The following is a 14,575-nucleotide window of genomic DNA, read 5'->3' on the forward strand; positions in this document are numbered from 1 at the left end:
AAAATAATCATTTTTCCTCAACACCTGCCAGGTTATTTTGACGTTATTGATTTGTTTAAAGTAAACCACAATGCCCTGACAATACCGCTTATTCAACTGTTTTTTATGGCAAAATATTACTGACCATAATTTATGTTTTACTTGTTCCTTACAGTTTTTTTTTTATGCTAACCCAACTCCATCTGTACACTCTGCGAGTAGATCTGATTTATTTATTTTTTTAAATGCATGCAAATAAATAAAGAAATTAGACATTAAACACTCTGGTGGCAAAAACCAACAAACTTTATTACAGACTGCAAGAGCTGTTTTAGCATGACACATCAATTATCCACATCAGAATATATATATATATATATATATATATATGTATATATGGCTCTGAGTTCAAGGTACATAAGTCACTCAACAAAATATATACCCTGCTTAGACAAATGGTAGAAAGTGCACAAATAAAGTTGGTTCTGGTCAGTTGCATCACATGACAGAACAACTTGTTAAGAAAGAAAAATGCAGAATTAAAGCTTACATTCACAAACCTCTGCCATGTGAGGACCAATTTATGGGTATGAAATAATTATTTCTACTAGTAATGGCCCCATGCACCATGTCAAAAGAAAGTGACATGCTTGTCAAAACACCCATACGCATTTAAATAAATAAAAAAATAATAATAATCCAAACTCATATAGAAACATATTTGGCACCATATTTTAGCATAGAACATAAAATAAATCTTGCAGTGTAACACTTTTAGCATATAGAGGTAATATTAGAGTTTGGCACGGTACAAGCACACTCAAAGTTTAAAAAGTGAATGTAAATCGGACTTTTTACATCCTTAAGACTTTATTAAAAAGGTTTTAAAGTTGTGAACAAAAACTCGGTGTATTTCATAACAAATTCGAACAGCTAAATGGTTCTCCTGGCTAGCTAGGAGCTAGCTAGCAAGTTCCACGAACAACAAGTGACTGAAGAGTCTCATATATTGATGAAATTGTGTGTTTGATGGTCAGAAAAGCACCACATTTCCTTAGAAGGTTCAAAACTGGTCGCGACTCATCAGCTCCAAAAATGACTAATGTAAACAAACGGCAACAAATAAGTGTGACCTGTTTAAACCCTTTTAGCTAAAAGTTAAAAGCTGGATAAAGGATGTAATCATATATTGCACTCTACAAATCCTCACTCCACAAAAAGGTTGTCCTGGCCTGTTCAAACCATCAAAGAAAAAAAAAAAGTTGCTCTATAGATATAGAATTAATAAGGTATTGAGTAATACTATGTTTATTATAACATCTTGTGTATATTAACATCAATATTTAGATTATTTCAACATTATGATATGAAAGGTACATATTTATACATTACTATGAATATAGGCCTCTGCCTGTGTGGAGCAGTGCCGAATATAACATAATAACTATTCTATGTTCACGTATCCTCATCCAAACAAATACAAATAAAGGTTTCCGCGCGCGGCTCACGGAGTCAACCGGCTTGAAGTTCCATAGCAAAAATGAATTGAAGCCTCCCATGCACAGAGAGGTTTCAATACAGGCCAAAACTGGTTTCCAAACAGGCCAGCATGAACCTTAACACCTCAGCATGCGAAACACACGACAACAGCGACCTCTAGTGGAAGAATCGAGGGGGAGAGAATAAAATGATAGCGTAAGCAGGTATAACGTCGAATGTGCGTTACCGCAAAAAAGGGGGAAAAGCGCCGTTAAGATTTATCGGCGTAAAACATCAAATCGGCAGTAAATATCGTCAGAGACGGCCTCGAGACCTACAACAACGCTTTACAATCTCTTGCAGTTTATTTGCACTGACATAAAAGTTTCACGTCGGCATTCTGTCTCAGAGCAGCAGAAACGCGTACGGAATGCACTGGAAACTATGAGCACAGACGAACGATCCCGTGAATCTGCGTTCGCCTCAGTCCGTGGTGGGGCACAGTACTATGTGTTGAGTTGTGAGCGAGTGAGCAAATCCTGCAGGAGAACTCCATGCAAGCGTTTTATGCCTCAGGCTTGACAGGCAAGCTGCCCTGACTCCATGGTAACTCCGCTGTATCTTCCACAGATGTACCAAACCACCGAACCCTAAACAGCAACAAACACGCAACATGTAAAAAAAAAACAAAAAAAACACAGCCTGGCTCCGAAGGCATGCAGGCAATGTCCACCATCACGAATAGCTAAATCACCAATGGGTTTTAATGACTAACTTTCGCGAAGCTAGGTTGAGAAAAAGGAGTCGTTCGTTTGAAAAAGTAATAAATAAATAAATCTCCAACGGAATGCAGTTTGCTGAGAAAAACCAAGAGAAACGCTAAGAAGCCGGTTATTTTATTTGTAACGTAACTCCACGTTTTGTCTATGTAAATTCACTGAACACAAGCAAGCTCACGACATCCATGATGACCTTTGAGAAGAAGAAGCCCTACCTCTATGGCACGCCAGATTTATCCGAATAACCACACAAACTATTAGTAATCTACAATCCTGTTCTAAGACAATCTTTCACAAGCTGAAAGCCAACAAGTTGAGAAGATTAAAAATATTCATCCTTGTCACGCCACTGCAACGTGCCTCCCTCTTCCAACGCCGTGGATTACCGAGCCACGCTGATGCTCAACCAGGAATCCTAAAAAGAAAGGATGTTCGCCCTATTGAGGAAGATGTTGAAAGAAAACAAGTGTACATCAATGACGATGGCTCTCGCACAGATACCACCTGGTATGACAATGCCAGCGCCGTCTGGACTGAGCAGCCACATGCGGCATGCGGCCGCAAGCACGCCCTTCTCCTGCGAGGGACGGTACCGTGGCCCTCATAGAGCCACAACGGGGCCACAGCTGGCCAAAAAAAACAGAAGCCTTGATTGGTCAGGGAGCTGCCTGGTCACCATAACCGTCGACACGGAGACGCCTAGAGGCCGGTGAGGTCCACGATGGCTTTGATGAATATTGTGTCGTCGCGTATGTACGAGTTCTTTCCGTCCAGCTTGGAGAGTGGGCAGAAGAGCGGGCAGCCGCTGGCAATGTTCATCTCGCTCACGGGCCTTTGAAAGGAAGAAGAAGTGACGTCGGGTCGAAAGGCGTCGATGATGTGCTCCCTGTTGCTCTGGTCCAGTAGCATCAGTGTTACCTGGGTGTCAAACATTTGTGAGAGATCCACTTTGAAACGGTCAAGTCAACTTACAGTAGCTAAAGCTGTCGTCACAGTAGCTGTGTTTCCATGACGAACGTGTGCAAAACTTTGTCGATATTCTGCTAAAAACAGCACGATTTTGTAATTCCGGTGTTTCCATGAGATGAGGAATGAAATTAAAATCACACTCGAATACGTTTTTCATTCAACGCCATTTTTTAACGGCATTAAAAAAAAAGATGTCAGCAACGATATTTCTGCCACTATGCTAGCGCTCATCATCATAAGTCATCATGGAAGACGTTGGACTCTTATTGAGGCGTTGAAGCGACAAGCCCCTTATACTGGGGAGGGGCTACGGATGTTGCATTTTTGGGAGATTAGTCACCAGTTTTACAGAAGAGCCACAGTTTTAACACTTTCAAATGACAAACAAAAATGTTGATGAACTCTGTGATGCTGCGAGTGCTCTGGTCCACGGAGGCAAGTGCCAACAAAAACCATGTTGCTGTTGGATACAAACTGGAGTAATGCAAATGAAATGTTTCCATTGAAGTCTTGTGAAATATACAAATGTCAATATAACTGAAAAACAACCTAACTTAACTTTTTTTTTTACCAAAAACATTGTTTCAAAATTGGTGTGTTTCCATTAAGCAAATGTATTATTGTAATTCCAACTTGTGCAATTTTAACGTCGATGGAAACGCAGATCCTGCCCCCAACTTGCCATGAATAATGGCCTAATAAAGACGTCTAAATGTAAGGAAATGATGGGAATTTCTGTCACATGTTTTACGTTTTTGTTTTTGTTCCTGTTGCGTGTCGGATGTGAACATGTCAGGGCAGAAAGTGTGACTTTTGCCATCACGTCTGCATCTTGTTTTATGCATGTCTATGTTTTAATTTTTAAAGATCTACTGATTGGGAATTACATTCAGCTCTCTATAAGTCACTAGATAATAATCAGCTGAATTAATCAAACAAGTAGGACACGCTGTCAGTTTCACTTTCAGCTTCAGACACATTTCTTCAGCAGTGAAGCATACTGAAGGACAAGATTAAGAAATGTGTCATTGGGTCGTTGCTGCAATATTTGAGGCACAAATGCATATATTTGGCATACATGTGCACCAAATTAGCCTGTAATGAATGAATATCCTTTATTGTACTTTATTTATCCACAAGGGAGAAATTGCTATTTCAGTACAGACCCTAATAATTAATTTTATATTAACTGTCATTCTTAGACCTCATGAATTGTATTTATTACTATCCTAATGCAGGATTTTGTTACAAGGGGGGTCTAAAATTTTAGGTTTTTGTGTAGTTTAACTAAATTTTAACCGATACTTTTTTAAAATATCATTTGAATCTTGTCCTAATGAGGACACTGCGTGCAGCAAGTCTGTGAGTTTTTATTATTTTAAATATTTTAAAGGATTGAGCACCTGGTCCCCTTTAATCATATTATATCTATATGTATTGTGTGATTGTGCAAAATGTCGTGTTTTGAAGAAATCTCACCCACTTTACTTTACTTTAACTAAATGTACCTAATGGCATAAATAAAATAATTGATTGATCAATAGTAAATATGCATAGTAAAATGCATAAAAATGTGCCTCCACAAAAATTGCCCAAAGTAAATTTGATGAATTATTTTTATTTATGCTTTTGGTTTTTAAGTGTATCTGGGGTGTGGTCTTACTAGATCACCAGGTCACCATAACAACCATTAGACACTACCTAAATCTATGTTGTTATGCACATAATCCCTTTTTTTCAGATTAAAACGTCCACGGGGACCTTTAAGTAAAAACAGACTGAGGAATATTTAAAAGCCATTTGCACGCTAACGATGCCTCTTCATGTGTTTTACCTTCTGGTTGAATGGCCATTTGAGCAGAGCGTCGTTCAGTCCCCTCATCACCACAAAGAACAGGGACAGGTGGCTGCCACGCCCCGTCCCGTCCCCATTCAGGTAGATCCTCAGGCACATCTTATAGCCGTACTTGCTAGTATAGAAAGCTGGAGAAGGAAAAGGCACATTCAGCAGGACGTCTTCCAGGAAACTGGCTTTTGTTTTGGGCTTCAAACTCAAGGTTAGAAAGAAATATTGTTACCTGGTGAGAACATGGCAGGAGCCCGACCTGCAATGGCATCTTGTCGTTTTTTGGCAAAGTCCGAGATCCTCCAGATGAAGACGCCATCAAACGTGGTGGCGGACATTTCCCTCAGTCGGCCCTCCATCTCCACCACCGTGAGGTCCTTCAGTCCGACAGTCCTCTCCAGCTGTCGCACCTAGAGGGTACATGCATGTATTGGTATTACCTCAAACATGCTTATAGAGGGCGAAGTAAGGCAGCAAAGTTTTAAGGGGCAACATTTTTCATGATAGGGCTATGCTGAATTAAAAACAAACATTACATTTAACATTGTTTCGTGTCAGCTCTGCTAAAGTGAATAAACCTAAGAAAACTGTGGTTTGCTCACGTTGTTAACATTGACATATTTGTAAAATATAACAACACAGGAAACACTTAGGATGCTGAACTGAATAATAAAAGGTGAAAATATAAATGAATAAATGTGTGATATTCTTAATTTTCCACGAATAGAGAGAAGTACAGTCTGTTGTTGATCTTGAAGGAATGTTGAAACTTGACTCGTGACAGACCTTAAAATCAACCGTGCTTATCGGTGTCATGTTTTTCCCCCATCTTGTTACAAATTTAGTTTTCCCCTCCGCTTCGTAGCACGTCAGTAAAGTGACGCAGCTCTGCCATGCAGCTTGGCTGAATAAGCGCTATTAAAGATCATAACTTGAGGAGCTTGTTGAGTGTTTATACTTCAAATCAGAGCCACATAAAATACATTTTACATCCCAGACTGGACTGTTTGGACCGTTTATCATCCCCGTATAGCTCCGCCATCTTTATTCCCTGGCTCCGCGTAAGGATGGCCAGCGGCGCCCTGTGCTGGATGGCGGCCAAATTACAACACTGGAAAAACGGTCTGTGCAGACATTATTAGTTAATTGATTAGAGCTAAATGTAATCTTAAAAAAAACACAAACTGTTTGCACTCCTACTCTATAGCATATTAATATATGCCTGAGCTTTGCAGCATACTTTGACAGGAACAATTTACCACTGGTGCGACGTCTTCAACTCCTGAAACGACGGTCGACCCGAGGAAACCAAAACTCACCAGCAGTCTGAAGTCATACCTTATTACTAAGAGCTTCAATCTTGTCTTGGTCCAGTTTATGCTGCCGGTTGCTGGCCTCCATGGTTGTGGCAAATCTCTCCACCTCCCTGTTAAGAACGCACACCACATTTTCAAACGTCCCCGCCTTGACCTCGAGTTCCGTGCATCTGCGGCCAAGCTCGGCCACCTTGGTCTTCTCGCTGTGGAGCTGGAGCTCCAGCGCTGCGCCCACCGAGCTGGGCAGGGGTGTGAACGAGGTAGACACGGAGAGCGTTGGAGGAAGAGTGGGAGGTGGAGGAAGAGGAGCTGATGGGGCCGGGCCGGCACTGCAGGTGGAGGAAGAAGAGGAGGAGGAAGCGGCAGCTCCCTGCACGGGAGGCCCAGAAGAGGTGGTGCTGAGCTGGGAGACTCTGGCCTCGAGTTCCCTGAGGGATTGTTGGAGTTCTAACAGTTTGTGTCCGGCTACTTCCAGTCCCTGGGGCTGCAGGCCCTCCATGCTCACCTTCATACCCATAATGTAGTGCAGGAGCAGGTTAAGGTGCTCGTAGGCGTAAGCGCGTTCGTGGTCATGAATCTTCTCTTTCTCCACCTAAACAAGAAATAAGCAAGAAAATTCTGTAGGTGGAGAAATATAATACAATAAACTTATAGTTTAACCACTTTAGAATTATGCTACAGCTTAACATCAACATCCTGATATTGATCAGACAGCTGAGCAAGACTGTCAGGTACAGAGACAGACCTTATTTGACTTTTAGCTGTATACAAGTCTAGGCAAACAAAGATCATATGGAGTTCCACACGGCTCTGTTCTCAGTTCTCTTTTATTCAGCATCTACACGATCCCCATAGCTGAGATTATGGAGTACTTCAACATCTATACAACTTTATTGTCCTGTGTCACCCCTTAACCTTAGGCCAGTTCAGTCGCTGATCGGACGATACCACTTTTCGGACTTTAGAACTATATTATTCTAGCATTCGTGCTGTCTTTGTTTGGACAGACAGGAAGACAGTCACAGTGCTATGTTTTGCCCAAACTGAGAAAAAACAAAAAGAAAATAACCAAATCTGGCCTTTGTAGTATGTCCCACTGGGAGCTACCTCTTCCGTTTTAATATTGTTGTGTTTTGTAATTTGTAGTTGTGCTTAGTGAATCATTGAAGTGTTTTGCACTTCAGGGCCACCGTATCTCCGACCTTGGCCCATCAGCTGTATTTATACCGGCATTGAACCCCACACAGGCAGAGGACTCTGTTTATTCATTGGAACTGATTGCCGTGGATCATATTTAGGGGTATCAGAGTAAGGAACACACAAACCTCCAATAAAATACTATGTCGTCTGTTTTTGTAACATGCCAAAATTGAAAGTTTTAGTGGATTTCCAAACTTTGTTCAAATAGGTGCACAAGTCTCACCATTAAACCCAGAGAAGTGATGAATATTCAGGCTACTTACAGACATGTCACATCCAACGACATGAAATCGACACGGAGTTCGGAATTTAGTGCAGAGTTTAATATGGTCCACATACTGAAATAAAACACAAAGACAAAGTCGACTGACTCGGACAATCCAAAACAGATAAGATATATTGTATATATTTATTTAAACAAATTACAAATAGTTTAAGAGATTAAAAAAATACTTTTACTGTCTTAAATTATTGCTTTCTCCACCTTTCCTATTAGATTTCTTCAAAAAATTTTAAATGTCAAAAATGTTCACCATATACTAAAATTTCCAGATTGGCTAACAGACTGGGTCAATAAATGGATGAAAGAATGAATGGACTGATGGTTGCTTTAGTTAATAGAATAGGGAATAAAATTTATTTTTTGCTTTAGTTTCTAGTGCAAATATCTTAGTACAGTAACAAGATAAAACTAATTTGCAAGTAACTTTTCAGCAAGAAATAGGAGCTTGTTTTAAGTCAATAAATCAGTGATATTGATGAAAAAGTACTTGTTCCATTGGCAGATTATGTCACTTATAACATGCGAAACATGATTAGTTGTAAGTGAAATAATCTCCCAATGGAACAAGTTTTTTTTCCCCGTCAATATTAAGAAATTATTGACTTAAAATAAGCTCCTATTTCTTGTTGAAAAGGTACTTGTAAATGAGTTTTGTCTTATTTCAAGTGTACTAAGATATTTGTACAAGAAACTAGAACAAAACTTGGTAAGACTGTGTTTTTCCAGTGTATTCATACGTGTATTTTTCTGTTTTATGCGTTTTTCTAGATGAATTTAAATGTCAGTACATTGATAGTTATTAAGATGCTATCGTATTTTACAAAAGTACCTTCTCTCTGGGTATTTTCTTCTTGGCACAACCTTCACAGATCATCGGATACTTGGGGCAGATTTCGTCATGAGCCTAAAAGAAGCAACAATACTTTCAATGAAGCAACACTTTTAGCTCCCGCGCCCTCCCAACAATTTAAAGCAGCAATCGCTAACCTTGATGTTTTTGAAGTGAAATGGCTCCTTGCAGTACTTGCAGTTGAGCGTCCTCTCCGGGCACTCCCGCTCGTTGTGGCGCTCCTGTTCGTTGAAGCGGATTCGTTCTTTGCAGGAGGGGCAGGGGATGATCATGAACTCGCACTTCCCCTCGTGATTCAGCTGCGGGGAGAGAGGAGATGGCGCTGAAGGGAATCCAAAGCGGCAGATCGGCGACGCCCTCGGCTGTGCAAATACACGAAGGGAGCTGCGCAAACACTGCCGCTACTTTAAAGGTTTCCGTTTTAATCACTCCGCAACAGTCCAAAAAAGTCATTTAGCGGAAGATTAAGCTCCCACATTAACCTGCGAGCATAAAAGGCAAGTTCATGGAAATTCCCCAAATAAACACTGCTGTTTACAGCATAAACACAGGGTGTGCTTATTAATCTCAGCAGGAAGCAGGGGGGTCCGCACAGTAAGGGTGTGGTACAATCTCTTGACAGCCCGGGTTATGAGCAACACCGGAAAAATATATTAAAAATGCACATATAAAGTTGAAACCACGCAATATTTAAAGACACACTAACTTTCTTCCTCAATATTCTGACATTAACTCATACTAAACTTTTAATGTTCTAGGTCTGCTAGAAAATTGGTTTATGTTAGCTTAAGGGTAGGATAAGGAAAGTGAAATTGTTTTTCTTTCTTCAAGTTCAGAAATTTCAAGAACAGAAAGTATTTTGTGGAATTTCCTTCACACTTAGAGACTTGCATCAAAAGCTTTTCACTGTAGTTTGCTGGGATTTTTGGCCTTTTGCTTCAGACAAAACTGGTGTGACTGCCTCAGGCTAGAAATACAAATAACTGTGCTACATATTGTTTTTAAAAAAAAGCTAATATCGCACACACATGAAAGGTTTTCATCCACACGAATCTGCACAAATTCACCACTGAGCGTTGTTTTAAACATGCCAAACCCATAGGGGGCAGTGTAAAACCTGCGTCAGCCAATTACATCACTTCAAAACAACCACAGCTTCCTGTTAGGAATTAAGCATGGTGCCAGGATAGATAGATTGAACTACATTTAAGTAACATATTAGAATGTAAAGTATTAAAAAACAAGACCATGTCGTCTTCCCATATGTACACACAGAAATATGGAGTTTTCTCAAATTGCCACTTTGGTCAAAGTTTTTCTAAATAATCATTTTGGCTGATATTAAATCGAGTTTTCGTGTGGACGAAAAGCCAAAAACATATAAGAATTGATTTGTTTTCCCAGATATCCGGCTACTTGTCGACTAGGCCTACATCTTGTGAACGAACCTATCAGAAGCTTAAAAAGCAACAACATATTTTCTTAAAGACACAGTAAGCAGACTTTTAAATATATGTAAAAATAAAAATAAATAAATAAAAACTCTAAATCTGTGCAGGTTTATACCACACAAATATATAACTTCTATCTTTATTTTCAATATTCTGGCTTATTTTTAATTTGTGCATTTTTGTGCTTTTAGGTGCTTATAAATTTACACGGCATTGATGCCCTGCAATGTCTCTTTTGAGGGATGATTCAATTGAATATTTACATTGAACGTTTGTCGGAATTACAATAAAACAAGCAAACAAAAGAGGAGGAACAAACCTCATACTCTTTAATAGTTCCTTCCCAAGTACAGTCCTCATTGATACAAACCGCAGACAGGCTTTCAACTTCCCTTCGAACGGCATTGTCAGGAAACGCCTGGAAAAGATTTTTTTTTTTTTTTAAAAAAGACACAGGATGGACAATAAATGTGATTCTTTTACAGGACTAAAATAATAAAATAAACATGGTTAATTCGGCTGAGTATTAGGAAAACAAAAATAGACAAATTAAGCCAACATTGAAACAAGTCAGCTGTTCTTAAAGTAATCTCAACACGCTTTGATACTCACACATCCCTGCTTCAAAACTGATGTCGGCTCCTCAAAAAGATCTTCTTTAATGCAAGCGTTGCATTTCTGGGGTCCATTACTGCAATGGATTCAAATGAAACAAAAATCAGTTTATATCTTGTTCTCTGAATACATGAATCACCAGGCGCTCATCAAGGAGGGTACAAACAGAAAACCTATACCTTCTATGCTCCCTTCTTCCACTCGAAACATGTTTATTACAACATGTTTTCAGTTGTAATAAATCGAAATGTTGCGATTTATTACAACTTTTTCAGCTTAAGCTAGCAGTTACATTAATTATAATTACAGAGCACATTCAGAGCCGGCCCTACATATTTAGGGGACCTTTGTTTCAGTCTCCTATAAATCACTTCCGATTACTTCTTAAATAAGGAGAAGAAAACAAGTTACATTTTCTGACTTCCTCATTAGGTCTGGAATCGCGTTTAATGAGGAGTTTTTAAATACAGACCAGGTGAAGTCGAGTAATTGTTTGTTGTTACAAGCAGCGCTGGAAAATTGGCATTTATATGCCAATAAAATAAGGAATTTGACACTTTGGGAGTTGATTTAAAAAATCTCGATAACTGCACATAAAAATGCAACGTTTTAATATTGTTGTTCTATTTAAAAAGTCGAGCGCGCGTGGTTGCCCCCTGCTGGCCGGGGTGCTCTCGGCACAGCTGAGACTGACACCGGCAGCACAGAGTTTTAAAAACCTACGATTTCAAAATAATCCATTAAAATTTTGTTATTACGATGCCAAAGAAATTGCTGGAGTGACTGACGCTTTACTGGGCTGAGTGGAGCAACACAGCACAGCACCTCCCCCACCTGTTGCTGCACACCGACAGTCAGGAGGCTGAAAGAAGGCCACTACACTTTTATCTTGGAAAAATGTGATGTCAGATGTTTAGATATCAGCAAGGATGTTTTTTTTTATTCTTTAAAATTAGATACATAGGAATTGCTTTTATTTTGTAGGAATTTAAGTTCTCAGCTTCATTGTGAAAAAAGGTCTTGTTTCTGTTTATTCTTGCCTAAAACAAAGCTCATGAGACAAAATATTTTCAGATGATTACCCTGAGCAATTACAAAAATGGAAAAGCAAGAAAAGGAAACCTGGAATTATTCTCATTTGTTGCAGCCTTTAGTCCACTATGGATCATAGTCATAAAACAAACCTACGACTTAGTTTTGTGTCTCAATGAAACGCAGTTCCAGAATCAACATTATTGCTTTCTGTCTTTGGGGCTCCACTGCATCCTGGGGGTAAATATCTGGCTCCGTGTCGACTGGTGCCTTTGTAGATGTGAGATGAAATCTAAATGTATCCTAAGATCATATTGAAGCATAGCGTTGTTGATTTTGTTTATAAAAACGCACAAGCTCAGCACGACAACAAAGACCAGTCGCGCGGTTCCCATTTTCCCGGCCTCGGCCAATCAGATTCTGACCTCACAGTCCTGTTGAAGCAGTAGGAGCAGAAGCGATGTCCACACTGGGCTTGAAATGGCCGCCTGAGGATGTTGTGGCAGCAGTTGCACAGGTGCTTGTCCTCCAGCTTGTTGCCCAGGATCTTCTTGGGAAAGCCGGGTTTATTGCTCTCCATGGACGACGGAGGGGACGGCTCCTGTGTGGCCATGGCGTCTGTTTACACGTCACACCTGGGTAGAGACGACAAAGGTCAAGAAAGAGAAACTGGAGTTTGGATTATGCCCTGACTTTGTGTTTTGTTGTTCTCACAATTCTGACTTTAATCTCAGAAGTAGGATTCTATTTTTTTCCTCCAGTGGCTTTAATCCTGTGTGGTCACAAATTAAGAGCAAAGGGAGCGTCAACAAAGTGTTAGCTTAGTGATGGTCACACTTAGATTTTACTTTTATATTTCATCTGTACAAAATGAATATCACCTCATGTGCGGACAACATTTTGAAATCATTTATCAGGATCGCATTTTTGCAGATTACAAAAAGGTGACATTTTAACAGGGGTTGTGAACACCTTTTAGAGCCACAGTAATTGGCATCTGGTGGTTGTTAGGGAGACCTGTTGACCCCAAGTGTGCTGATATGATTATTAATATTTATTATGCTTTATTAAATGTAAGCACTGTAAATAGTAGGTATATATATTTATTGTATTTATTAGCGCTGTGTGGATCCCAGATTTTCTAGTGAATAAAAAGTTTGTATGATTTCAATATTAGTCAGATGAAAATGTAATTTGATTTACATATCATATCTTTGTTTACAGAAATGTGTAGTTCAATGGTCCTGACTTTATTATGTAGGGTAATACAATTCTAGTTTTCACTTTTCTGTTCTTTTTTTTGGAATAACAATAAAGGGCTCCATCCTAATAAAAAACAACAATGATTTTTTTAAAATCCTGAAAGGCATTCAACAAAAAATGAGATAATATTCACAGAAGGGTCAGAAACGTAGAAAATATAGTTTATGCTTTCCTTAGATCTGTAGAAATATTGTAAGATTACTTTTAAATGCTCAGTGAAAGAAATAAGTTTGTTATTTTCTTCTAGGACAAACAAAGGCAACAGTAATTAGACTCAGGGATGGTAACAAACCATCGCAGATGTGCCTGTGGACGTGTTTCCATTGTGTGTGTAAAACCTTCCCATGATTTACAGTAGTAAGGGGTGGTGTGTATTGGCGTGTGTGTGTGTGTGTGTGTGTGACAGAGCATCACAGGCCAGCTGAGAGGCCCACACCCTTTGTTTACATTTCCACTCTGCATCCACGGCTCCTTCCACTTCACCAGGAACAGACTGCTGGGGATCTCCCTCGTTCTCCCTCGCAGTCTGCCCAGAAACGGTGCGGCCAGGCTGCACATCCATTGTCTCTCTTCCCCTCTCCTCTTGCTTCTTCCTTCCTTGTCGCTGTTGCTAAGCTATCATCAGCATCCTTTAGTGAGTGGTACCCTCAGCACGCGGCCACGCCCCTTTGAAATGTGAAGCTTTTAGCCGTCTGTAACAAACTGTTCCGCTTTTTAAAAGCCGTCTCTTTGTGAACGCCGCGGCAAGCAGTGTAAGTTCGCACTTACCAGCGGTTTTAGTCTAAACTGTCATCCCGCGCGCAGGCTGTGAAATCCCCTTCCCGGCTCGCGGACTCCCGCTCGTGCGCTCTGCCGTTATTATATGTGGTGTCGCAGCCGGCTCGAGGTGTTTCCTTCAGCGTTAGCCACATAATACAGATGTGGTCCCCCAACGCGATGGCTGTTATTGTCCAATATCGCCATTGCACTTTCAGACTGGGCGTTACGTCATGCGGTGGGCTGGACGTGGGTTGACAGGCAGACCAGCTGGGAAGGCGACGCGCTCATTGGCTGAGAACCGGGAGAGGAGGCGGACCGGCCGAGGCAGAGGAGCCTATAAACAGCCGCGTCCCTGCCTTCGTTCAAAAGCGTCACACACGGTTGTGTTTTTAATAGCCCCAATGTTCGCACCTGTCTTTTTTTTAATGCCGTTTTAATACACACAGGTGCTTCTTTGACTCTCTTTTCCTCAAGGAAGAATATCCTTCCTTCCTTCCAGTGTTTCACTCCATTTTGAGTTCTATATACGCCTGTATATAAATAGTTAATCCAAAATTATTTGTACGCTCTCTGTCTGTCTAATAGTAGAAATGACTTCGCTTAAACGAGAAGTTTATTTCTGATCGAAAATTAGACCGATATCTCTAAAAACATGATTTAAGAACATAAAAGGTTGGATCAATTTTATTTAAAAAAAAAATACATATATCGTTTTTATTTTCATCAAAATTGCAAGTTAGAAATATTTACAGCT

The 14,575-nt window shown here is 40.1% G+C and overlaps 1 protein-coding gene across 1 annotated transcript; it reads right to left on the reverse strand.

Annotated features, from left to right (window-relative positions):
* Positions 1–264: 264 nt before the first annotated feature.
* LOC102217350 (TNF receptor-associated factor 2-like) lies at positions 265–14,046 on the reverse strand. The gene is made up of 11 exons (XM_023338762.1): positions 13,831–14,046; positions 12,225–12,434; positions 10,765–10,843; positions 10,472–10,570; positions 8,839–9,000; positions 8,681–8,755; positions 7,832–7,906; positions 6,391–6,960; positions 5,285–5,462; positions 5,041–5,189; positions 265–3,155 (listed from the first exon to the last, which is right to left on the reverse strand). Exons 2-11 carry the CDS (start codon positions 12,410–12,412, stop codon positions 2,937–2,939), a joined length of 1,794 nt encoding a protein of 597 aa, XP_023194530.1. The 5' UTR covers positions 12,413–12,434; positions 13,831–14,046; the 3' UTR covers positions 265–2,936.
* Positions 14,047–14,575: the final 529 nt, after the last annotated feature.

Source organism: Xiphophorus maculatus, chromosome 8 (assembly GCF_002775205.1).
Source record: "Xiphophorus maculatus strain JP 163 A chromosome 8, X_maculatus-5.0-male, whole genome shotgun sequence".
NCBI classification, from domain to species: domain Eukaryota; kingdom Metazoa; phylum Chordata; class Actinopteri; order Cyprinodontiformes; family Poeciliidae; genus Xiphophorus; species Xiphophorus maculatus.

What these genes read in the sequence shown, in the direction of transcription:
- LOC102217350 (XM_023338762.1), bottom strand. Translation starts at nt 12,412, where the DNA reads ATGGCCACACAGGAGCCGTCCCCTCCGTCGTCCATGGAGAGCAATAAA. An exon ending in TGCTTCAACAGGACTGTGAG is followed by an intron (nt 10,844 to 12,224) that starts GTCAGAATCTGA and finishes AATCCATTGCAG; the next exon opens with TAATGGACCCCAGAAATGCA. An exon ending in TCCTGCCATGTTCTCACCAG is followed by an intron (nt 5,190 to 5,284) that starts GTAACAATATTT and finishes TTCCTTCTCCAG; the next exon opens with CTTTCTATACTAGCAAGTAC.